Source organism: Hemicordylus capensis, chromosome 1, assembly GCF_027244095.1.
Source record: "Hemicordylus capensis ecotype Gifberg chromosome 1, rHemCap1.1.pri, whole genome shotgun sequence".
Lineage (NCBI taxonomy): Eukaryota > Metazoa > Chordata > Lepidosauria > Squamata > Cordylidae > Hemicordylus > Hemicordylus capensis.
In genome coordinates, this window is record NC_069657.1 from 207,922,481 (window position 1) to 207,949,248 (window position 26,768).

Below are 26,768 nucleotides of genomic sequence, written 5' to 3' on the forward strand. Positions count from 1 at the left end.
GCTTCCGTTATCATTTCCGCCACAATGCCCCCTGGCACCCTGTTTCAAAGAGCACATATGCAGTTTCCCCACAGAACAGCTTTTAACAATGCCCCCCCTTCTCCACACACAAGGGGGCTGTTTACACCACTGTGTGTGTGGACGGATGGTGGGGGGAAGGCAGGGTTCAACCTACCTCCCGTAGTCGATCTGATCTTGGTCCTTTTGGCCCGCATGCCATGCACCCACACTACCCGCACTGCCAGGATCAACAGAGGCTGGGACATGTTTCCCCAGTCTCCACATATCCTACAAGGCACCATGTGACTAGCACAGTGCCTGGGGGGATTCCCCCATCAGACGGGTGCTCTAGGTGTCCTCTTCTATGTACAGAGACACACAAGTCTAGCAGCCAGGTTACGGGTTCAGAAACGAAAAACGTTGCTCCCTCGCTTAACTTTGGCTAAGAGCCGGGCTTAGGAGTGGGGTTAAGTTGGGCAGGAGTGCCGGGATCCACACGGAGCCCAGGCTAGGCTTCCCTAGGCTGTCTAGGCTGCTCGTGAGAACAGCCTCCAAGGCTTTATACCATTTCCCTGGAGTTTGCATTATGCATCCTTACAACTGATTTTTCACTTTCCTCTTGTTTCCCTAGCAAACATTGATGCCGAAGGACAGGGCTTTTGTCAAGGTGGATTCAGCATTGACTTTACTCAGGTATGGAAAGCTATGACAGTGTGTCTTCCTTTCACAGAGAGAGAAATAAAAGCACATAGAAATCAGTTCTATGAGGGTTTGTCTGTCAGAGCAGCTTTGCAAAGATCTTCTTATCACTTTGCTTCTGTTGTTTTATATTTATACTTTTGGAAGTAGCTGCTAAACTGAAAAGATTTATTCAGTTCAGAATTTAAAAGAGGGGAAACGAAGGAAGAAAATAAATTAATAAAAAGGAGACATTATCTCCTCTGCTCGTTAATCCAATTATAGAAGATAAAAGCACGTTTCAAGAATTTCCTTTTGCTTTTGTCTTTTAAAAAGCCTGATTAAACTAAAATTGTAATTAAAAAATGCTGTGGCAAAAAAGTATGTTGGTCACTGTAATAATTTGACAGTACCACAAAACGTACATGTTCTTAACTATGATAGCTGAGTATGGAACCTCCCTGTCCAGAAGCAGTGTACCTCTGATTACCAGATGCTGGAGACAAACAGGGAAAGGCTGTTTCCATCATGACCTGCTTGTGAGATGCTCAGGGACATTTGACTGGGCTGCTGCTGAAGACAAAGTGCTGAACCTGATGGCCTTTTGGTCTGAGCACAACAATTCTTACATTTTTGTGTTGGAACATCCATAGTATTGTATTATTTTGTTGTAAATTTGCTTTCATACTTCACAACTGTTGACAGTGGCTAAATGTGGAGTTTGGTCAGCAAGGAAACTCACTGGTAGCCTTGAGGAGGTGACCCTCTCTTTGCCTAGCCTCCCTTCCTTGACTCTTGTAAAGATACTCTAGAAATGGTTACTGATAACAGTGCCTTTAGCTTATCTTTAGGGAGCTCAAACTGCTTCAAATATATATTGTGTAATCCTCACAATCATGTAAACCTTACAATAAACCTGTAAGGCAGACCTGCTCAACTTTGGCCCCCTCAGCTGTTTTTGGACTACAACTCCCATAATCCCCAGCCATAGTGGCCAATAGCCAAGGATTGTGGGAGTTGTAGGCCAACATCTGCAGGAGGGCTGAAGTTGAGCAGGCCTGCTGTAAGGTATATCAGAATCATTATCCCCCTCCCCCATTGCAGCTGGAGGGATGAGGCTAACTCACTTACTTGCCTCAGGCCACCTACTTTACAGAGCTAAGATTTGACCCATGAATTTCCTGGTTCACAGCTCACCCTCTTGGCCACTAATCTACATATATATGAACTTTTAAGTATTTTATCCTTTCTTAAGCTTTCTCTCAAGTCAAATCGTTCAAAGAGCAGCAATATGACAACAAGTAAAAGTAGCATATAATATATTCAGGTAGCTAGTAATTTGCTTTAATACAATATTTTTTATCTGCCTTCAAAAAATATGCTGGACTCTGCTGGGATTCTCTTTGGGGGGAATTCTCCAAAATTGAGACTGAGGTTAAGGAGGCTCTGCCCTGAGCCCCAGTGGTGCTAAACATAAAGATGTAATCCAAAAGAATAAATTGGGCCTCAATGATCTCAACAGGCAAGAGGGCTTATGCTGAGATACATGCTCATTAATATATTACAACACTTTCTCTCTCTCCATAGGGAGACAGAGTACTTCTTGGAGGACCTGGAAGTTTTTATTGGCAAGGTGAGACAAAACTGGCAAAATAATGAAAATCTAGGGGCAGTTTCCCCATGAGGCAAGGTGAGGCAATGACCTCAGATGGCAAATGTGCTACAGGGGGGCAAATATTGACATCTTGCCCCCACCTTTCCCTGCCACAGGCATCGCCCACCTGCCTGAGGTCACTGTCCCAACCTCATCTCCACTGCCCCCCTCCCTGTAATTTGCCCCCCCTCACACAGGGCCAGCGTTGACATCATCCCAGCCCCTCACTGTCCCTGCCTCCTGCTTCAGTAGCCTAGCCACCACCCCTCTTCCCCCTGTGCCAGCTTCCCTTTCTGGGTATCATCTGCCCTCCAGCACACCAACATTTGTTTGCTGGTCCCACTGGCCCTTCCCAATTCTTGCTGCAGCTGCTGCTCCTAACATTGGTACTATCTTTCTCTCCTGCTCTGTCTCTTTAGCAACTTTGGTGCTGAAGAAACCGCGGAACTCTCTTTCCCACTGAAGCTGTTCTCACGACCACAGGAAAGCAGGTTAAGAGAGCTCAGCCCGCTATCCTGTGGTCATGGGAACCACCAGGAGCTGTGCAGCTCCCAGCGGCTAGCCTGCTTAGGCTCCCCCACTTAAATTAGGAACATAGGAAGCTGCCATATACTGAGTGAGAACATAGGTCCATCTAGCTCAGTATTGTCTTCACAGACTGGCAGCGGCTTCTCCAAGGTTGCAGGCAGGAATCTCTCTCAGCCCTGTCTTGGAGATGCTGCCAGGGAGGGAACCTGAAACCTTCTGCTCTTCCCAGAGCGGCTCCATCCCCTAAGAGGAATATCTTACAGTGCTCACACATCAAGTCTCCCATTCATATGCAACCAGGGCAGACGAGCGCTCCACTAACCCCATTTTTACTGAGCGTGTGCTGCCATGGTGTCGCTTCGAGCCATGACGACACATGAGTAGACCCCCGAACGGGAGGCTACAAGCAGCCTCCCGGCCTCAGGGGTCTCCAGAATGCTCCACGCACTTGCACAGGACATCCTGGAACTTCCGGCCCCTGATGGTGGCCCCTGATCCCCGCCTTCCCTACTGGCTCTGTGATGGAGCCGGTAGTCACGTGGGCGGCCGATCCGGCTGCCCAGGGATGGCTCCCTACTTGTCTGTGGGGAGAGTGGGCTTAGCTCTCACTGCTCATGTGGAGAGCCACACTGCCGCTTAAGAAGCAAAGCTGGTACTGAAGAGACAGAGCAGGATTGAAAGCAAGCACCAGTGTTTGAAGCAGCAGTTGTAGCAACAACTGGGAGAGGCCAGTGGGACTCTGCAGCAACAAAGGGTGATGCGCCAGAGGGCAGAGTGTGCCTGGAAGGCAAGACTGGCGTAGTGGGGAAGATGGTGGCATCTGGGCAGCTGAGGAGGGTGGGGCAACATAAGCTCTGGCTCTAGGTGAGAGGGGTGGGCCTGGTTAGACAGCTAGCCCTTCTAAACCTCTTCTTAGTGCTTAGCTAAATCTGACAAGTACATCTACATCAGAGCTATATTACTAGATTTTTTTTCTAGAAAATGTGTCTCAAGACAGGGCAACTTTGGACAGAGAAGCGGCAGATGGCTGTTTTCCCACTGGCTTCAAGGTTTCTTTTATTTGATATGGATTGTAAATTTGATCAAAGATCACAATAAAACTGAACTGATTTTCCCACTGGCTAGTTATCAGATTTTCCCCTCCAAGCCTCTCCACTCCACATAGCACTGGAGCGGAGAAGCCATGAGTGGGAAAAGAGTTAGGTTATACATGTTATACAAGACTTAGTTATACGTGTTTGCATGTGACATGAAGTTAGGCTCTTGACCTTCATGCAGCTAATAAACAGAATCCTTGCCAATGAATTTTATGAATTTTTAAAGTGCCACTCAGCTCTCTATTGCTTTTGTTGCCAGAGATTAGTATGGCTACTTTTCTAGAATCTTACCCACCAATACCTATCCAGTTTCCTGTCACAAAGTGAGGCTATTCACACACGTGTGCAAAACCAGGCCAAGGGACCCCAGCCCAGTTGTGCACATGCGTGCAAACCACTGGGATCGGGCTCGATCCCCGCGGCACCATGGTGGCAAACTCACCGCCCTTCAAAAGGAGGTCAAGGGAGCGAGCACTTCCTTAACCTCGGGGTTTTTTGGGGGGGGGGGGTTGCTTGTGCGTCAGCCACGGCTGCAAGCAGCTGTGGCTGGCAGACTCAGGGAGGGGGAGGGGGAATACCCATAATGCACCGTGCACTCATGCAGTGCATTATTGGAGCTCCGAGGGGCGGGGTGATGCGTCCTGGTACCCCGACCCTCGGAGCTACCGGCAGCAGCTAATGTTCATGTGGGCAGGTGATCCGCATGCCCAGGGATGGCAGAATGATAATCTGAGAGGAGCTAAGCTGTTTAGGGCTTCCTTCTCGCAAACCTGGTAGCCCTTTATCACTGCTTGTGAGAAAGGGCTCAGTATTTCTTTAAGCTCTGAAATCATTACTTTTACTCTAGCCCCAGCATAATAATAAAGAAGACATATTAGGGAGTTATTTGAGCTCTTGTTCCCATCTTAATTTTTATTTCTTTTATTATTGTTATTGTTATTGTTATTACTAATTCAGTTTCTATACCGCCCTTCCAAAAATGGTTAAGGGCGGTTTACACAGAGAAATAACAAACAAATAAGATGGAACCCTGTCCCCAAAGGGCTCACAATCTAAAAAGAAACATAAGATAGACACCAGCAGCAGTCACTGGAGGTACTGTGCTGGGGGTGGATAGGGCCAGTTACTCTCCCCCTGCTAAATAAAGAGAATCACCACATTAAAAGGTGCCTCTTTGCCAAGTTAGCAGGGGTCAATTAAACAACTGAGGAGACTTTTCTCATCTGTGTTTCTATATCCTTCCCTCCACTTCTCTCCAGGTCAACTCATTTCTGATCAAGTGGCTGAGATTGTGTCCAAATACAAACCCACGGTCTACACCACCAAGTATGACAACCAGTTAACAACGCGGCCAGCAAGTCCTGCTTTCGACGACAGCTACTTGGGTGGGTTGCTTGAAAATAAAACATTAGCCATTTGCATTAAATGTAAAATCAAACTTTGAGTTCTTCATCCCACATCCAATGACATGTATGAAACAAGTTATACTTGTTCATGGATTTCTTATAATAGTTTGTGTGCACCGAGTACAAAAATTGATACATTTTAACCATGATTTACATTTTTTGTGTCTGATTAACAGGTTACTCAGTAGCTGTGGGGGATTTCAATGGTGATGGCACAGAAGGTAAGATGTATTAATTTTTATATAAAATAACTTTCAGGAATTACAACTTCTGTTCAGCATGGAGCAGATTTGAGGAAGCACATACTCAAGTTCACCCAGGCTAGCATTTTGTATCCAGTTTTGTATATTTGGTCCTACAGTATTTATTTCAGTGGAATTATGTGTATAAGTGGGTGCAAGATTTCCACTTTATTGTGTATGTTTATATATCTTATTGTAGACACATTGGTACTCATCTGGGTTGTTAAATAGTAATAACTGAATAAAAATTTCCAGCTCTTTGCAGGAGTGGACTTTAGGTTCACATCCATGGTGATTACAGAATTCAGTCAAATTTGGACACTAAAGCTTCAGTTGTGAGCTGAACAATTCAGATTGCAGGCAGTGTTCCCTCTAAGGTGTGCATGCATGTTCACATGTTTTTTGATGTCCATTCAGTTAATTTTAGATCCCACTCAGGTCGAATCAGGAAGGCCCCACTCTGAATGCATGTGCTCACACACTGTCTTGATACTGCCAACCATAACAAAATTCATTCTGCACACAGATGGAAAAAATTAGACAGAACACAGATTGCAGGTACAGCCCAAATGGAAGCAACATGGCCAAACAGGGCTGATTCACTTCCTAATGTATTTGGTCACTTTTGCCCTTCCTCTGCTGACTCCCGTAGGTGTTTTCTGGGCACATGGAAGGAGACAGGCTGAATAAATCTTTATTTTCATCCTAGTACAGTGAGGTAGCAGCATTGTGTCATTTTAGAAGACCTTCAGAAATGCCAGCTTCTTCTCCTGCAGTCCTAGAAATATGTAGCCTCTTCCAGGAGGAGAGTTGGTCTTGTAATAGCAAGCATGTATTGTCTGCTTTGCTAAGCAGTGTTTGCCCTGGTTTGCATTTGAATGGGAGACTACATGTGTGAGCACTGTAAGATATTCCCCTTAGGGGATGGGGCCACTCTGGGAAGAGCACCTGCATGCTTGTATGCAGAAGGTCCAAAGTTCCCTCCCTGTCATCACCAGATAGGGCTGAGAGAGCTCCCAACTGTAACCTTGGAGAAGCCATTGCCTGTCTGTGCAGAAAATACTGAACTAGATGGACCAATGGTCTGATTCAATATAAGGCAGTTTCTTACGTTCCTAACCAGGGCTACAATTCCCAGTATTCGCATTTGCAGCACAACTGGTTCTCTAGGGAAGAGGGACTCTGATATGGAATGGGAACTTCCCACTCAATTCACCTGTTCATTATGCTTCTGTTAGTAAAATATTATTTGAACAACATAAAATCCAACAATTGAGAAATGAGAATTGTACCTCTGGTAACATATTAATTTGGCTAACAGACTAAAACTGATCCTAAAGCCACATCTAGTAATACTTTTTTAGGATGAAGCAAAATGTTGCTCAGTCTTAAAGAAGCGTTTGAGTTCTCTAGGACTCTTTCTCAGGCTGGATAGAGAAAGGCAAAGCCAAAAGGAAGTGGTAGAACTGAGCATGTTGTAGGAGTCCTGAAGTCTCCAGTTTAATGGCCTTAAGATAGAGTGTACGAGAAGCTATGTAGGTTTAATTGGATTAGCCTGACAAGGTGCCAGAAGCTGAATTCAGGATGTACACTAGTCTTCTGGGACCACTCCCCCCCCCATTTTTAGAATATATACAATCTAGCAGTTACTCTGATTTTGTCTCTAGCACTAATCAACAATGCCAGTGCAAGACTGCAGGAGTGAGGATTTTATGGCTGAGGCACAGCCCTGGCCTGGGCTCACAGATGGCACTTCCCCCTGCTCCCAGCACACACCTCCTGGTGTTCTCCCCAGTGTGTCCATTTCAAGTTTTCCAGCAAACAGGAATGGCAACATGGTGACAGACAAGGGTTCCTGCTGCCCTGTGAATGTGGGGAGGTGAATGTACGGAGCAGAGGTGGGGAGGTGAATGTGGGGAGGTGAATGTACGGAGCGAATGTGGGGAGGTGAATGTACATAGGGATATGCACAAAATCAGCTGGCCTGGTTCAGTTCGAGTCAGAACTGGATCTGAACTAGACTGGGCCAGTTTGATTTTGCCCCCAATCAAACCCTCCCGGTTCTGTTTGGGGGTGGTGGTTGGCCAACATTTTTTGTTTTAAAAAAAGTTTTTGTGTATGTGTGTACTTACCCCCTCCAAGGGGCTTCTCTGAGGATGCAGGGGGTCCACTGAAGTTCCCCCTCCCCCTGCCAGCCTTCTGAATGTCAAAAAGTGCCTAGTTAGAGTGACCTTTGGCCGGTTCTGGGCCTTCCTCCCTCACCGTGGCCATTTTGGAGGCTGCCGCACGTGCGCAATGGGCCTCTGTGTGGCCTGGGTCATTACCTGGCCGTGCAGGGGCCCAGTGCACATGCACGGTGGCCTGCAAAATGGCCGCTGCGATGGGTGAAATGCCTGGAATGGGTCAAAGAATGTCTGGATGGAGACCGGAGTGGGCAGGGGAACATCCGCGGACCACCACCCCCATGGCCTCAGAGAAGCCCCCTGGAGGGGCTAAGTACTAACCCACCCCCCAAACCACTTGTGAACCCTTCGAATGGCTGGGGAGGGGTTCGGTCTGGGGTCGAGCCGAACCGGGGATGGTTCAGCTCAACCCCGAACTGTAGAATCGAACCAGCTTGCACATCCCTAGTGGGACATGCTGCTGGCATGTGCTGACGGGGGAAGAAACCACAGGGGATTCTGGGAAGAAGAAGAAGGCAGGAGGGTAGGAGACTCACTGCCCTCCTTCTACCTCCTGGCACCTCTCTGGAGACTTGGCTGTGAGCAAGGGTGCCCACTTTGGCTGACCCCTGATGCTGATCCTGCTAAGCAAGGCACGTAGGCCCTTTATAAGTCAGAGAACAGAAATAAGAGAAAAGGATGGTAGCCTTTCTATTAGCAAAGCTGGGGATTAATTTTAGGTGATGCACCAGGAGGGTTTATGTGAAATTCCTGGTTCTCAAACCTAAAAAAGTACTGAGGCGGATATGTTAGCAAATCTAACTGCAAAGGTTAGTGGAAACATGTTGCACTTGTTTCACAGGGCCTTCCCTGAATGCTGATCCTTAACTTTCAGTTTGCTTTCTTTCTCATTAGTAAGATTCTCCCTTCTCCATTGCCACACATGGATTGCCATTGTCTGACCTCTGGCCCCATTGCTACTTTGTGTGTCTGTTGTAAATCATAAGCAATCTAGGTAGCAAATGTGAAACTTCTGTCAAGTGCTTCCTGTTAGAGCTAGTAAAGGCTACAGTCTTAGAGCTCATTATTAATGTATAAATTCTACTGAAATCAGCAGGATGTACTCCTGTGTAACTAATGGCAGGCATATGGCCTAAGGCTGCAAACATACGTACACCTACCTGGTACTAACCCCCACGTCCCGCCACATAAATATGCATAGGATTGTTTTGCAAATGGGAAAGCCATCTGGATGGCATTTGCTCCTATCCAGACAGATAACGGAAGACAACATCCCTTTTATTTTCAGATTTTGTCTCTGGAGTCCCAAGAGCAGCAAGAACTTTGGGCATGGTAGGAGACTTTAAATGAGATTTAAATATGCCCAAGAGTGGATTTTTCAAACAGTCACTAACATTTGCAACAACACATTTCTCAATATCTTTGTGTAGGTGTCAATTTACAATGGAAAAACGATGGCATCCATGTATAACTTTACCGGAGAACAGGTATGTTTTTCTCTGTGTAAGAGGACAAAGTTTTGGCATGCATGTCTGTCTTTCAGCAACCTAGAATGTAGGTATTACGATCACAGAAAAGAACCTAAAGCCAAATGGGAGTGGGTAGATAACACTGCAGTCCTAAACACACTGGGTCTCATGTTCTGCAGCATTAGCAGTGTGGAATGGGAGATGTGGAATAGGAGATGCATCGGTGCAAGAGGCTGTTTTGTTGTTTAGCGAGGTTGTTGCTGAGCAACCTAATGTGCATGGAAGGGGAGGGAGGAGCAATTTTTACTTATCTCTCCTCCCTCTAAAAGTGCAATTTGGCTGCCAGGAATATGTCCCTGAGGGCTGCAAGACACCAGCAACAGCCACTGGGAGGAACACTATGCTCAGCTGAATAGGGACAGTTATTCTCCCCCCACCCTGCTAATACAAGAGAGCACAAGGTACCACTCTGAAGAGTATTTTCACTTAGTTAGCAGGGGTAATATGGAACGGTACTCCACATGGGCTAATTCAGAAAATACATCCAAGCACTTCAGCAGCCCCACTGAATCATATGGGGATGCATATGGGTGCATGCACTTCCTCCCTACTCAGCACATAATCTTCCTATCAGATAATTGCGGTGTGGGTGTGGACCATCCAGAGCTCCCCTGATTATGTTATTTTAATACTTTGTGTAGTGTGGTGAAAGGAGATTTAGATATTCCACCCACACACAATTATATGTAGATGGGGCAACACACTCATTGGGGAGGAAATGTGCATACCCACATTTCTCTCCACATGATTCAGTGGTCAGACATACCATCCAAACCAGCCCAGTGTGAATCAGAACCATCACATAGTAAGTTTCTTTTACCTTGCTCCATGTTAACAGCAGCTGGTGGTGCTGGTGAGTAAGCTCTTACTACTTGATGGTCCCGAACAAGAAAGCGAATGCTGTTCTTGCACCAACTTGCGATGTTGGTGTGGCTTTCTGTGGCATCATACGGTCAGAACCGTGGCTATACAAAACCTTATAGGGTCTCAGTAAGAATATACTGAACTAAAAGAGCCCCCCTAAAATCCAATATATATTCTATACCTTTATCTATATTAGTTTTAATCCATGATGTAAATATATGGAACTGTCAGGATCCACAATCTATATTCTTGCTTTGTAAAAGAGAAGTACCATCCGGACATAAAAGTAATCTAATCAAAACCAGTCTGTTTTTAGGGGAGTTCTTTTCATTCACCATTGTATGGTGAGAGTAATAGGAGATTGGCTGTCAGTGGTCTGAGAGCTAACAGCTTATAACGCACTCAACAGAGAAGTCCCTCTAAGAGTTTCCTAATGAGCTTCTGTAAATCCAGAAATTAGATACTGAAGCCTCTCCCCACTATGACTGAGGAGGTAGACTTATGTTTTATGAATATTCAATACTACATTTAGAACTACATCCTGTACCTAGTTGGAAAACTCACTGGCACCCACCTATGTCCTTTAGACCAACTTGTTATATACTACTGCTTTTCAATACATATGCCCCCAAAGCAGTTTACGTAGAAACATATATGAAGATGGTTTCTTGTTCCCAAAGAGCTCACAATCTTCCTCTTCTTCCTCTTCCTCCTCCTCCTCCTCCTCCTCCTCCTCTTCTTCTTCTTCTTCTTCTTCTTCTTCTTCTTCTTCTTCTTCTTGAGAGGAGAGGAGAGCTGGTCTTGTGGTAGCAAGCATGACTTGTCCCCATAGCTAAGCAGGGTCTGCCCTGGTTGCATCTGAATGGGAGACTTGATGTGTGAGCACTGCAAGATATTCCCCTCAGGGGATGAAGCTGCTCTGGGAAGAGCAGAAGGTTTCAAGTTCCCTCCCTGGCTTCTCCAAGATAGGGCTGAGAGAGATTCCTCCCTGCAACCTTGGAGACGCCGCTGCCAGTCTGTGAAGACAATATTGAGCTAGATAGACCAATGGTCTGACTCAGTATATGGCAGTTTCCTATGTTCCTATGTTACTACTACGTATATTTATATACCACTCTTCAACCAAAGTTGGAACCAAACTGGGCAAACCGGTATTGTGCACACCCCTACTGAAGGGTCACTTTGCTGGGGCTAAATAGTGCCAGTTGCGATCCCCACACTCAAATATAAAGAGAATCACCACCGTGGAAAGTGCCTCTTTGTCCAGTTAGCATGGGTTATTATATAGGAATGAATGGTGCAGGATGCACTTTCATTTCACTAGGAGGAAATTTTGACTTGTTCTTGTTGTCACACAAAAGTAACAGATTTTGCACAGGAAGTAAGAAAGAGAAAAGGGAAAGTTATTGGTTTAGCAACCCTAAACCTTTGAATTATGCATGTCAAGGCAGCTTTTACTGCCTTGACAAAAATGAATGTCTTTACTGTAGTCTTTATATAAAATGCAACATTTTTTTTGTTTCCTCCTTTCTCCCAGATGGCTGCATATTTTGGATATTCTGTAGCTGCCACAGATATCAATGGAGATTAGTAAGTAATGCTTTTTAATTCTGGATGAGCTGTATGCTTTTTTTACATCTTGGCTAGGATAAAAATAGAACCTTTGAAAAAGAAAGAGAAACTGAAAGCCAGTGCCATTCATGTTTAGCTTCTTCTGCTGCTGGTTTGTTTTCTGCTGTGGTTCATACACAACATCTTATTCAAAATGTTTTGAAGAAATCCTTGAACATGTCACACGTTTCTTATTTGTCTTCTGAAGACATCATATACAAGGAACTGGAGTTCATTTATTTGTTTGTACGTTCAGAGGTTCTCAAATACTAATCTTCTTTCATTATCTATTTCTCTGATCTAATGCCATAATTCTCATCATCTTTTAGTGTCCTGCTTCCTACCAACTCCCCATTCCCTGAATCAGATGCATCTGACAGCTGCAGTTTCCTGGCTAAATGATAGCTTGTTTCATTAGAGATGTCAGTTGATGTCATATTGTGATTCCATGAGGGTTGCGATGGAGGAAAAGCAGGATGCACTTGTAAATAAATAAAATAATTACTGACTGGCAACTAAAGGGCCACATACCTCAAGAAACCATCCCTGGGAGAAAAACCCCAGAGTGGCATTTGTGAAGCATGAGGGCCTGCAGCCCTCCCCAACCTGTATGTGTTTTGCACATTGAACATTTTGGATCCCAGCTATTATAAATAATCAATCACTCATTAATTAAGCAATTAATTGCTTAACTGATATCACTAAATTGTATCCATACACTTGAGATTGTACTCTATATAGAGAGAGAGTGAAATTTTTTATATATATAGAGAGAGAGAGGGCTCCTTGGAGGAAGAGTGAATTTTTTTATATATATATATATAAAAACTATGTATGCCACTCTGGGCTCCTTGGAGGAAGAGTGAAATTTTTTTATATATATATATATATATATATATATATATATATATATATATATATATATAAAAAAAATAAAAATTTCACTCTTCCTCCAAGGAGCCCAGAGTGGCATACATAGTTATGTTTATCATCACAACCCCCGTTGTGAGGATACATTAGGCTTAGAGAGAAGTGAATGGCCCAGAGTCATCCAGTGTGTTTCATAGTTAAACAGGGATTTGACTCATACTCATACACATATTTTTATTTCTTGAACTTAAAGCATAAAACAGAAACCTTTCCTCATAAAAATAAGTAAGTAAGTTGTAACCACAGGTCACAGCATAACTATTAAAGCTTAATAAATAATATGTATGATCCTGTCAGGGTTAAGTGTTTTGAAGCTCCATAGAATTCAATGTTCTAGTAAGAAAAATCTGCCTACTTTCCTTTCACTATCTCTGCAACTGTACTAAATTTGGTCCAAGTTGGTTAGGTAGTTCACAAGTTAGCCAACTTGCACCTCAAATGTTCATGCATCCGCCATCTTGAATTGGGGTAGGTGACATCATCACAAACTGGGTGTTTGAGGTGTCCCTACAACTGTACCAAATTTGGTCCAAAGCAGTTCCCAATTGCACCTCAGACATTCACATGTCCTGAATCAGGGTGGAAGACATCATTATAAACTATGCCCTTGAGCAGTCCACATGTGTTCCTACCACTGTAGCAAATTTGGTTTAAATTGGTTCGGCGGGCCACAAGTTAGCTTTCTTGTGCCTAAAACGTTCACTCATCTGCCATCTTGGATCAGGGTGGATGAAATCATCACAAACTATGCCACTGAGCTGTCCCTATGTGTCATTCACTACAGCTGTACCCAATTTGATGCAAATCAGTTAGACGGTCCACAAGTTAGCCCACTTGCACATCAAATATTTATGTGCCCGCCATTGTGAATCATGGTGGATGGCGTCATCACATACTATGCCATTGAGGTGTCCCTGTGCGACCCTACAGCTGCACGAAATTTGATTCAAATTGGTTAAATGGTTCACAAGTTAGGTCACTTGTGCTTCAAGTGTTTACGCATCCACCATCTTGGATCAGGGTGGATGACATCATCACAAACTACGCTGATGAGGTATCCCTGTGTGTCACTCAATATAACTATACCAAATTTGGCTCAAATTGGTTAGACCAGGCGTGGAGCCAGCTGAACGGTGACCTGTGTCTGGCCCCTCTCAGCAGCACCTCTAGAGATGCCCCATGTGCATGATGTCACGTGCATGGGGGCGTGGCCCAGGCTCCAGAGAGCCCAAGCGAGCTCTCCCACTTCCATTTCAGGCAGAATTTGCTGTATGACAGCATTTATTTCTCTTTCGCTCCCTCACTGGAGGTTGCAAAAACAGGAGTTGTTGAAATACCTTTTTTTCATCTTGCTTTACAGTTATATGGATTTGCTTATAGGAGCCCCACTCTTTATGGATCGTGGCTCTGATGGCAAACTTCTAGAAGTGGGCCAGGTGTCTGTTTATTTTCAACAAGCCTCTGGAGGCTTTCAGGGTCAGAGCATGAAGCTGAATGGCTTTGAGGTCTTTGCAAGATTCAGCAGTTCTATTGCACCTTTGGGAGATCTTGACCAGGATGGCTTCAATGGTAAGGCATCAAATCATTATGTTTGCACTGATTTTAAATGTTCACTATTGTAGAAAATGTGAGCATTGTAGTTGTTTCTTTGTTATACTGTAGAGTTCAGGCTGGCTGCTGCTATCTGCTCTGGTAAATAGAATGGCAGAATAGTTGGATCTTGTTCTGAACCATCAAGGCAGTTGTTATGTTACTATTTCAGGGCCAGACTGGGGGCAGTGAGACAGCTGTAGAATGTATGTGGGGAGGTCACTGGGTTTTGAGCAGAATGGGTACTTAAGGGTGGGAGTATTCACTGCTGCTGAGTGTGGCGGGACGCAGGGGCGCCCCACGGGTGGAGCACACCAGGAATATGTCCTGTTGCCCTGTGGGCCAGTCCAAGCCTGTACTATTTAAAACACTTTGTTTATAATGTTGATAAACACTGGCCATGTACAAATTTTGAAACCCCGTTCCAAGCTTATAGGACATCAGAGAAAAACATCCGTATAGCAAGGCAGTCTTGATTTTAAGCACTAAGTGAGCAAATTGCTGTACTAGTCTGTTCAGGCACCTTTTAAAAGAAACATTGCTTATCTAATTGACAGAGCTCCAGATTAAGCCCTTTACACTTGCAAATATTCTTTAAAGCATATTCTGTTTGCCTGATGAGGGCTTCTAAGACAAGCTGAGACTTACTGAGAAAGTTCAAACTCTCATTGACGAATACTGTATTTTGTTTCTCATTTTCCCCCAAGTCCATTGAAATCAACAAAGTTGCTATTTTGGTTTCCAAACCAAGCTGGCAGCTCTCCACACTCAGGAGAGCCAATGTTTCCTGTAACAGGGATTCCCAGATCTTGTTGACTATAACTCCCATAATTCCCAGCCAAAGAATTCCCAGCCATTGTAGCTGCAGGAGATGGGAATTGTAGTCAACATCATATGGTAATCCCTGTTGCACTGGAACCTAGGGATGTGAATAAGTTACGGAGCTCCCACTGATACAAATGAGTTGCTAGAGAATCACTTTGTTTTGTTCCACACTTATATTTGTTTTATTTTTGTTTGTGATCTCCAAATATTCTCCTTTCATCTTTTAGACATTGCAGTTGCTGCTCCTTATGGTGGAGAAGATAAGAAAGGGCTTGTTTACATCTACAATGGAAGAGCCACAGGCTTGAATGGAGTGCCATCTCAGGTCCTTGAAGGACAGTGGGCCTCTGAGACAATGCCACCAAGCTTTGGATACTCACTGAAAGGAGCTACAGATGTGGACAAAAATGGCTACCCAGGTGATGATTCAGTAATGACAATGTGTCAATGACTTGTCAATTGATACAGCATGTTATTCCATAGAGGGTTTGATACCAAGTTGCATAGCAAAAGAAAGAGTACAGTGGGTTTGGATCTTCACTTTTTCACACTCAATTTAAATATTGATCAGCATACTATTTACAGTGAAAAGCACCTGTTTACTTCATGCAAGGGAGACCTGTTGGATGATCAGAATAGTGCACTTTAAGATTCAGTAAAATCTATATTATTGTACTCTGTTTCCAGACTTGATCGTAGGAGCTTTTGGCGTTGACAGAGTTGTCTTGTACAGGTAAGGGCTCCAGAAACGTAAGCGTGAAAGGCCTAGTGGTCTTCATTTAAACAAAAGCAGCAATGCATTCTTCACTCTGACAGACAATGCCCTAGCATGTGAGAAAAGCAAGGAGGCCCTCGCCATGCCAGGCTGCTTTACTTGTTGCCACAGGAAGATTATGGTGGGGCTGGTTTTCTCTCTTGCTTCTTCCGCCACAGCAGTATTGCAGCCAATAGTGACTGCAGGTATGGGAGGCAATGAGGGCATGAACATGAGCAGCCCTACCTGGGCTTCTTGCACAGCCCTATTCTAGTAGGTCTGCTCGTGTGGAGTGCCAGGGTCCAGCCCAATCCCACCCCTGCCCTGCCCTGCTGGGTAGCCCGCATTATCTACCCGGGCTTTTACTGAGGTAGAAGGGTACAAACGCCTTTCTGGGCACAATCCCAGTCCCTGGTTAAGTGGCTGGAGCGCCCAGCAGCAGGGAAATCCCTCAATGCACCATGCTCCTTGCACAGTGCATTGTGGGATTTGGGAGGCCACAGTCTGCTCTCCCCCCTCCCACTCACTGCTTATTGATCACTTGCACCCCGGTTGTGTAGGCGTGCGGTACGAGTGATCACATAGCACTGTGGACTGTGTGGGAGGAAGGTAGGTTGTATCCTGCCATCCTCCACTACGCTCCCCAGCTCTGCCCAGAATGGTCATGAGAATGACCTAATGTGTCTCTGGGCAACTGTTATATCCTTTGTCTTTCATACGGCTGGCTCATTATGTGTATGCTTCATACAGTAGTTAGAAGCTACTGTTCTGAGGTGCATCCATGAGCATCAGTTCTTACTCACAAGGTGTGAGTTTGTTTTGGAAGAGCAGCTCTGAGCCTTGTAGTACTTGGCAGTTGTGGGAGTGCATGCTGCAGAAGTGGGAAAGTCAAGGAGGGCACAGTGGGGAACTTTAGGGCTCAAATGAGCAAGGAAAGAACTCTTAACAGTCTGAAAGAGCTGTTCAGACAGTACAAGAATCATAGAAAGAAGTCCAACCAGTGTTCCCTCTAAGAGGGAATCCAGATGCTGTTGACTACAACTCCCATAATCCCCAAGCAGAGGCTCTTGCAGCTGGGGATGCTGGGAATTGTAGTCGACAACATCTGGGAATCCCTGTTAGAGGGAACACTGAGTCCAACCATGTATAAGTGCTCTTGAGTTTCATGAGGCTTTCCCCCAAATTCTTATGCTTAGTATTGTGCCCCAAATGTCGTCTTCTGCACTGCTTCTGTACTTTCTCCACTTGTTAATTTCTTCTCCATATTTGATAGGACATGACTGACTAGCTTCTGAAGCTGTTCTCATGACCAGCAGGGACAGGGCTTAAGGAGCCCAGTTTCTGCAGCTTGTGAAAACCAACAGGCTTGAGGGCAAGCCTGGCGGCTCCACGGTGGCAAGCCCGCTTGTGTAACCACCCTCTTAAACGAGATTAACGGAGTGAGCGCTCCATTAACCTCACATTTTTGGTTGTCTGTCTGCCGCGGCTGCTTGCAGCCACGGCAGACACACTTGTGGGGGTGGGGGTGGGGTGTGTTCCAGGAACTCATGTGGTGCATTACAGGGGCTCCGGGGGGCGGAGTGCTGCGCAGCGGCGCTTTCCTTTACCTGACCCCCAGAGCTGTCGGGCGAGATGTGGTGAGGTGCGGAGGCACTGGAGTCCAGCCGCCACTCGTCTCAACTGGTACGTGGTTGTCTGCGGGGAGAGCGGGTCAAAGCCACTCACCCCGCACACCTCCTCCCAGCGCTTCACACTGCTTAAGGTCATCCTGCTTTCAGTGATACAACTATTTTGAGGTAAACTGCATAGAGGAGAGGAGAGTAAGAATCCTTTATGCAGGCTTTATGTCCCTGTACTCATTGTTTGTTCTTTTTTAAAGGGCACGGCCTGTTATTACTGTACACGCTGAACTAGAAGTTACCCCAACCATTTTAAATCCAGAGAACAAAACTTGTAAACTGAATGAAAACAGCCAGAAAGTTTCGTGGTAAGAAGACTTGTTATTTTAAAATTGATATGAAAGACTATCAAATGGATTGGAAGCCTCTTCAGGTGGTTAAGAGAAGCAATGAGAGAGGAAGTGCAGGTGGCCTGTTCTTCTCCTTCCCACTCTCCCTGTCCATATACAAAGCGGGGAAATGCATACTTCTCTCATGGAGATATGCATGCTCGGTCTATTTCTTGGGAGTAGAGATGCTTCTAAATTTCCCTCCCTCTGAATTTCCCACCAGCATTTCACAGTCCTGATTTACTTGTCCTGTATTTACAGTACAATCCTGATTTTCTTGTCCTGGTTGTGGAACAGCACACGTATATAGAAATCCTTCTTCATTTTCTAAACCTGTAAAAGACTGTTCAAGGGAGTCTTTAGCTTAATTGTACACAAGGCTGGACTCCCTTAAAGGCTCATCAGCTGACTAGCACTTCAGGCCCTGTCCGGAAGACGTGGATCAGAATGCAGGGCAGAACCAACTTGTGGAGAAATTATGAAATTGAATGGGAGAAATCCATCTACTCCTACTTGGGAGGGTATGCATCTCACATGGGGAAAATACTGTATTCATCTTTTTCCAGAGTGGAGATAAAACCTTTACAATTAAGGAACAGATGTAAGAGTCCCGCCTCTCTTTCCCCACATCTCCAACATTTATCAGCCCACATTCATGGAGTCTAATAATTCATGGAGTCCAATAAGAATGAAAGACTATATTTTGTTGAACTAATGTAAGGCTCATATCATAAGCTACTTTGGCAATTTCAGCCAAAATCACATTATTATTATTATTATTATTATTATTATTATTATTATTATTATTATTATTCATTTTATATCCTGCTCTTCCTCCAAGAAGCCCAGAGCAGTGTACTACATACTTAAGTTTCTCCTCACAACAACCCCCTGAAGTAGGTTAGGCTGAGAGAGAAGTGACAGGCCCAGAGTCACCCAGCTAGTATCATGGCTGAATGGGGATTTGAACTCGGGTCTCCCCGGTCCTAGTCCAACACTTTCGCCACTACACCATGCTGGCTCCCATGGATGCTGTGAAATTGGAACATTCAATTCCAAGCTCCATTTAAAGATTTCTGATAATTCATGAGTTTGCAATGTGGAGTATATATGTTTTGAATTATTATAGCAATGGTAGATTTGTATAGCTAATATGAACCGTGCAGACTGGTAAGCGGGAAGTCAATATTTACTTAATTAAATGTAATATTGTAATAATGTAATAATTAAATGTGATGTTAAGATATTGTAAAAACCAATAAAATTTTAAAATGCAAAAATAATTCACTGTATAGCCTGATAAGGTCCCAAACTTAGACATTAAAGCAGTCAAGGGAGGCAGGGATGTTATAGGATTAGACCAAAAAAAAGCAAGGCATCATCTGCATATAAAGCAAGTTTGAGTTCCTCACCACCCATCTGAATACCGGAAATCGTTTGGTCTTGCCTAATAGCAATAACTAAAGGTTCAAGAGATAAGTTAAAGAGCAGAGGAGAAAGAGGACAACCTTGTCTAGTACCACTAAGTAAATTAAAACTAGAAGATAAAACCCCATTAATTAATACTCTTGACTTAGGCAACTTATAGAAAATATCAATCCATTTGATAAAAGTTTGAGGAAAATCAAAATACTGGAGAGATAATTTAAGAAGACGAATCTTCACTTTATCAAAAGCTTTCTCCGCATCCAAGGACAAAAGTAGATGGTAGTGGGGAGACATACCCTCTGAGGATGCCACTGCATTTGGGGCCAACCTAAGATGTTCTGATTCCTTTCGACCTCTAATAAAACCAGCCTGAGAGGGATGAATAATTGTAGAAATGCATAGGTTACGCCGTTGTGCCAAGATGGATGAAAGTACCTTGGCATCAACATTGATCAGAGAAACAGGTCTATAATTGCAACATAATTGGTGATCTCTATCTGGTTTTGGAAAAGTTAAAATTGTTGCTTCCTACATTGACTGAATGGAACCACATTTGAAAGAGGTTTATAAAACTTCCCATAGCAATGGATCCAGTCCCTCTGAAAATGTTTGATACCACTTTCAAGAGTAGCCATTCGGCCCTTATCATTGTAAATGCTAGCAATGTTTACATAATACCTATTTTTAATTGTTCTGGCCTGGTGTGATTGGATTTAGAATTGTCACTATAATTTAGAAAAGGAATCCACCTTTCCAGAAAGTAACATTTGTAATTTACACTCAAAAGGAGCTTGAAATCCCATTACACGGATCCAGCAACCTGCACATGTATGTATGCATGCATGTATTTAGCAAATTTCTATACTGCCCAAAACTCTGGGTGGTTTACAATAAAAAATACAATTAAAATATTAAAAATTTAAGACACGTTAAAAGACATTCAGTAGGGTCTTGTTGATCATTATGAAGGGCAAGATGTGGGAGCATACAAGCCACTCCAATAGTGGCAGAGTCCCTGGTGTGCTTGCAGTAATCGGTGCTTGCATCTTGGATCTTCTTCACTAAAATGTGTTATTCATTTTGTTAACTGTTCTTTAATTCTCCCCAACAGCTTTGAAGTAAAATTCTGCTTAAAAGCTGATGGCAAAGGAAGTCTCCCCAGGGACCTCAGTAAGTTTTGTTGACTTGCTTCCTCGACATTTCTGCTCATATTGCCAGCAGGCCTGCAAGTGCCAGTCATGTAATGATTAAGCTTCTTTGACTTCAGTCCTGTTCACACTTGTGTATGCTCAGCTTAAAGCTTCACTAATATGTGCACACCCTTTAAACCTCCCTTTTCAGAACTCACACCAGTCTTGTCCTCAGATCATGGGAGAAAGCTTTGTGTTGCTCTCCTGACTTTAAAAAAACTCCACTACAACTCTGAGGAATCAATCAAAGAATGCTGGGAAGTAGTGCCCTACTAGATTCACATGGTGTCAGTGTGGGAAAGGATGTATCATGGACCCCAGCATTGCGTGACTGGCTAGCAGAGTTGTTGGAACTGGTGCAGAGGTGGGCATGAGGGGACAGGAGCAGGTGGAGTTGAAGAAGGCCAAGTAATATTATGAGTGGTTGCCAGTCGTAGCTGCTATAATTCACACACAAACAGCAGATGAGATGGTAAACCTGTGTCTTGGTTGTGCCACCTCAGACTGCTCACATGGCTGAACAGACAAAATATTTTCTGAATGTAGAAAATTGGTGTGTTATAAAAGACTATGCTGGAGCCCTCCTCCCTGAGCTGCTGAGAAACAGGTTTACAGCCTCCTCTGCTATTTGTGAGAACAAGGCCTAAGAGTAGCCACCATTAAAATTCCTGTCACACAAGACCGGGAGGTAATTCAGAGGTAGGAAGCTGCCCCTGCTGAGTGACGGCAGAGGGGGAGGTGGACCTGATAACCACCTCACTGGTGGGAAACATGAGGTGGCAGAGGGCAACCGGAGTTAGCACTGTGCTAGGAACTCTGGAGGCAAGGTGTAAGCAGCTTGTGCAGGCATGTTTAGCTAGTCAGCAGCCACACACTTACATTGTACTTGTACTTCACTGGCCACCACTGTAGGGCAACACAGACGTCAAGGTTGCCTAACTAAAACGCTTTTGCATTCGGTGATAGTTTTCCATGTGGAGCTGCTGTTGGACAAACTGAAACAAAAAGGCGCCATAAGGAGAGCCCTGTTTCTCCACAACAGACAACCTGTTCACTCTAAGAACATGACTGTCTCAAAAGGGGGCCGAGTGAGTTGTGAAGAACTTCAAGCTTTCTTAAGGGTAAGAAAGACAACCTCCTCCTCCTCCTCCTCCTCCTCCTCATATATATGGGCTTAACCAGGGACCAGGAACGTAAGGCTTATAGTTCAGGTTTGGCTTGCAAAGGCTTTTACCTAGCCTTTGCAAATACTAGAAGAGTATTTCCGCATTTAAACCTGATGGCCTAAACCTGAAGAATCCAGCTGTAAATGAGGTTGGAAAATGAGGGAAGTCAGACAACTGAAAGTAATTTTGATTTCTTTGCTATCTCATGTACTGGATCGAGATGTGCAAATTGGCTCAGTCTCATGCTACTTTGAGCTTGAGCGAGTTCAGCTTGAGGTAGAGGTTGAGCCAAACCCCCTGGGCCGGTTCGGGCCCAATACTGGGTGCTGTTAAATTGTCTTTAAAAAAAGTTTGACATGACTGCTGAGGACTTCAGAGGCCTCGGGGGGTGCCATGGAAGGTGTGTCTCTCTGGCAGCTCCTCCTCCCCCCACCGGCCTCCCCCCAAGTCTCCCTGAGACAGTTTGGCCCTGTTTGTGTGCACGGCAGCCATTTTTGCAATCTGATTGAGGATGGGGGATAGCAACTGATTGAGGATCGCAACCAGTTTTGTGCACATCCCTAATACTGGAGGCCATGAAAACAGATTTTTCTTCACCAAATGGCTTGGGACATGGCTTTGAATTCGAGCTTGTCACTGTGGGCTTACAGTTTTGGATTGCTAGTGGTAATCCACCAAATAAATGTTAGCACTTCACTTGAAAATATAATTGCCCTTCACATACTTTCTTGCAGTTTATATATTTTTTTCAGATGCAATCTAGGGAGAGCTAAATGTTATAGTGGTCAACATCCATGCTCCAAAATGCCAGCATTGGGGACCTGCCAGAGTTGCTCTGCCATGTGAAAGGCATGGTGTTGCAGAGTGGTTGGTGTTGGTGTTGCAGAGGCAGGCAGTTGTGTGACCTAAAACAGAGCACAGACACTTCTGCAGCATTACTTCCTTTGGAAAGTAATTTTACTGCATTCTGTAGGCCACTGAAAACACATACTTAAACATACTGTATGCTTTTAGCACATACTTACATGTGTGCCATACTGATGTTGAAAAGACAGAAGTATGGCTAATTTTTTGTGCATTCTCATATCTCTTTTTTCTTAAAAAATATCTTAATCTTAAATAATAAAACGACTGACTTCTATTCTGTTTATTTCATCCTTTAAAATAGTTACCATTCCCCTTTCCAATGTTGTGTCCGTTAAAATTGTGGGTAGTTCTAAGGAGCATATTTACGAATATGTTGAATATTTATATACTGCTTTTCAACAAAAGATCCCAAGGCGGTTCACATAGATATGAATAAATAAATTAATAGAATGGCTCCCTGTCCCCAAAGAGCTCACAATCTAAAAAAGAAACATAAAATAAGCACCAGCAACAGCCACTAGAGGGACACTGTGCTGGGGATAGATAGGGCCAGTTGCTCTCCCCCTGCTAAATAAAGAGAATCACCATTTTTAAAAGGTGCCTTTTTGCTCAGTTAGCAGATGTATCTAGGAGCAGCAGTATAATGTTTTGACAGAATGTCTAAATTGGCTATCACTGTGCAATTCTGATTCTTCTATTGTAAAAATAACCTCATTTGTATTCTTTTTTAGGATGAATCTGAATTTAGAGACAAGCTTACTCCAATCACCATATTCATGGAATATCAGCTGGATTATAAAACAGCATCAGATTCTACTGGTTTACAGCCCATTCTCAATCAGTTTACTCCTGCAAACATTAGCAGACAGGTACAATAATGACAGATTTAATGACAAAATTACTGGCTTGCACTTGGCACCAGCAAGTTCTCCTAAAGTTAATTCTAATTTCTTAGAAAGTTGACGATTTTGTCTGAATCATAGGGTCGAAACAAAATTTCTTGTTTCTTGGATGTAATATTGGGGTGAAGATAGACATCTTGGAAGAAGGTGATCCTTAACAAATCCCAGTAAGGATTTCCACAAATCCTTACTGTATAACCTTATAAACCCCAAAGTATGCTGCCATAACTTCCTTGGAAGTTATGGCAGTGTGAGATAGGTTCCCTCCTCTTGTCTTCTCAACAACTTCAAAAACCAAAACCAAAACAGAGGTTTCTGGTTGAGCACTGTAGCACTGAAAGGAAGAGTGCACATGTACACTGTTATTTAAAACAAGCAAGCTGTAAATTGGCATATTGTTATTTCTTCCTTCTGTAAGGCTCCTTCCCTCCCATGGCAAAAAGGTTTCCCATGGCAAAAAGTCCTTCCCTCCCATGGCAAAAAGTCCTAACTTCAAATGTGGGTAAAAAAGAGAGGTTTTACATCATTCAGCCTATTAAATCCTCAAGCACTTTTTCCCCTTCTTCCTCTAAATCTAGGCTCATATTCTTCTGGACTGTGGTGAAGACAACGTCTGCAGTCCCGATTTGCGAGTGACAGTTGCCAGGTAACACTAATAATTGCATGCAGAAAATTGTGATTGTGACTGTGAAGAGAATAGAGACTGAATTTGGTAATAACATTTGCTGTGTCTGTGTAAACACACTGTGATGCTGTGTTAGCTAAGCCTGTGATACAAGTGCAGGGGGAGCGGGGACTGAATTTGGGATATCGCATTCCAATGCATTAGGGGCAGAGTACATATTGTTTACTAATATATACAATATGTACATGTTAGGAAGAATCAGTCCCTCCCTCCCTCCCTCCCTCCCTCCTTCCTTCCTTCCTTCCTTCCTTCCTTCCTTCCTTCCTTCCTTCCTTCCTTCCCTGCCATTTCTCCACTCTAAATTCCACTCTCCCAAAGTGTCTTTGTTATGGGGCACTGTTATATACATTTGCATGTGACATGTAAAGTTGTGCCGTTGAGTCGGTGTCGACTCCTGATGCCTACAAAGCCCTGTGGTTTTCTTTGGTAGAATACAGGAGGGGTTTACCATTGCCATCTCTCGCGCAGTATGAGATAATGCCTTCCAGGATCTTCCTATATTGCTACTGCCCGATATAGTACCAGCAGGAATTCGAACCAGCAACCTCTTGCTCGCTAGGCAAGTTACTTCCCCGCTGTGCCATTAGGTCCTATGTGACATGTAAAGTAAAGTACAGTGTGCCGTCAATTCGATTTCGACTCCTGGCGCCCACAGAGCCCTGTGGTTTTCTTTTGGTAGTATACAGGAGGGGTTTACCATTGCTTCCTTCCGCACAGTATGAGATGATGATGCCTTTCAGCATCTTCCTGTGTCGCTGCTGCCCGATATAGTATCAACAGGGATACTAACAGGCAACCTTCTGCTCGTTAGTCAAGCATTTCCCTGCTGCGCCATTAGGTGGCTATGTGACACATAGTATCCCCTTATACCATAGCTTCATTCCTTACTTTATACTGCTATTAAATATGGGATGGTGCATAATTTTATCCAGTAGAGGGCAGTGCTGTTTGCATGTGTATGTTTTATTATTCTTTCTAAGCACTTTAAACCTAGGCTGCTATACAAGTAAGAGCTCCTGTTCTTTGACAAGCTGCATTTACCTACATTCCCTCTTCTACACAGGCAAAGTCCATCATTTTTATGCCCAGTGTGGGCTCTCCCAGGGACATCTGGCTGCTTGCTGTTGGATTCAGAAAGCTAGGCCTTGGTGTGGCTGTAGCCTAGATAAGCAAGGCAGTTTTCTGGTTGTTATTGAAATGTACAGCTGCATTTAGACATCACACTGTTTTGTGAATTGCTGTGATGTGTAAAGTCACCTGAAGTTTGCATATGGAGTTATTTCTGGGATCCTCTAGGGTAAAAATTGCCACTGTGTACTCAGCATGTAGACCCTCTAGTATGGCAAGGATTTTCTCCTTCAGTACATTCCCTTATACCTTGACTATCTGCTGAGGGAAGAAGCTGTCACTCTTCACGCAGAAATAAGGCCTATTGAATTAGGGTGCAAGACTGTCAGTTTTCTCTTAGAAATTTTTGGACAAATGCCATGGCCTTCTGTCATATCTTACTAGGAGCTCCTTTCCTGTTCTTTCTCCCCCCCCCACCCCCCACTTCATACCTATGTATGTAGAACCCACCAAAGAGGGCTTGCCTCAAAGAGAGAGAAAACAATTCATTGCCAAGAATATATTTGCTCTCCATGCCTGGTGTGATCACTACTTGCACAGCAGCTTCCTTGCATAGTCAGTTTCTTGTATTCTTTCTTGAAGTCCTGTATGTCTCATTTATGGGGGAGTGCCGTGTTGCGACATTACCAAAGCATTCCTCCTTACCTGCTGTGTTATGTGGGGTTCCCTGTCAAAGCAATGTGTTTCTGTTTTAATGGAAGAATGGGTCTTTCAAGATGGCATATAGCATTCAGTTTAACATTGTTTCCGATTTCTCTGTCTGTCTTGACGTACATCCATTCTGCTCCTGAGCTTCAAACTACTCCTGAAAGGAAATTACATGATCTAGTGCCTTTAACAGGCCTCCGCTTCCCTTCTGGTGGCTAAATGCATTATTCTACAAAATTGGAAATGTACCTTCCAGATATTGAAAAATGGATCTTTGATTTACTTACTTTAGCAGCCCATGAACGTTCTTTGTTAAAGACTAGATCTTGTTTTTCTCAGTATGAGGGGATTTGGTCTGAGTTTTTGGCACTATTTGCATTGTAAGTGCAATTTATGTAATTTAATAAAAACTTTAAAAAAAAAACACAAAAAAACCCCCAGGCCCTGCCACTGTTGTTGGACTTCAGCTCCCATCATCACTGCCGCAGTGGTCAATAGTTAGGGATGATGAGAGTTGTAGTCCAACAACAATTGGAGGGCCAAAGTTCTGCAAACCCCTGCAAAGTTCAGCACCCTGTAATCCCAGGGTGATGCTAAGATATGAGTTTAATATAACAATGGAAACACATCAGCCTAGACTGCAGTGGACACAAACTAGATCAGGGTCTACTGGTAGATCTCTAGGAGATTTTCAGTAGGTTAGGAGGGGTTCTGACTCAGTTGTTTGACAATAGCAACAGCAAAAAGGCTTAAAAATAAAATCAGATTGATGAATGAAAAGTTTGTGGGTGGGGGTGGGGGACAGGAGCAGGTTTTTGTGCGAAAGGACGGTGAGCTTTTTTCTAGTCCTGAAAA

General features: G+C 44.0%; 1 protein-coding gene across 3 annotated transcripts in view; it reads left to right on the plus strand.

The window, feature by feature from the left end:
- ITGAV (integrin subunit alpha V) overlaps positions 1-26,768 on the plus strand; it is a 113,896-nt gene that overhangs the window by 62,753 nt on the left and 24,375 nt on the right. For all 3 annotated transcript variants that reach the window (XM_053271921.1, XM_053271940.1, XM_053271932.1), the window contains 15 exons: positions 632-693; positions 2,266-2,311; positions 5,217-5,342; positions 5,540-5,584; positions 9,077-9,120; positions 9,219-9,275; positions 11,719-11,771; positions 14,083-14,291; positions 15,365-15,556; positions 15,825-15,870; positions 17,771-17,878; positions 20,439-20,497; positions 21,484-21,638; positions 23,282-23,419; positions 24,031-24,098. In XM_053271921.1, the coding sequence (XP_053127896.1) occupies positions 632-693; positions 2,266-2,311; positions 5,217-5,342; positions 5,540-5,584; positions 9,077-9,120; positions 9,219-9,275; positions 11,719-11,771; positions 14,083-14,291; positions 15,365-15,556; positions 15,825-15,870; positions 17,771-17,878; positions 20,439-20,497; positions 21,484-21,638; positions 23,282-23,419; positions 24,031-24,098 (1,408 nt within the window). The remainder of the gene's footprint in view (positions 1-631; positions 694-2,265; positions 2,312-5,216; positions 5,343-5,539; positions 5,585-9,076; positions 9,121-9,218; positions 9,276-11,718; positions 11,772-14,082; positions 14,292-15,364; positions 15,557-15,824; positions 15,871-17,770; positions 17,879-20,438; positions 20,498-21,483; positions 21,639-23,281; positions 23,420-24,030; positions 24,099-26,768) is intronic.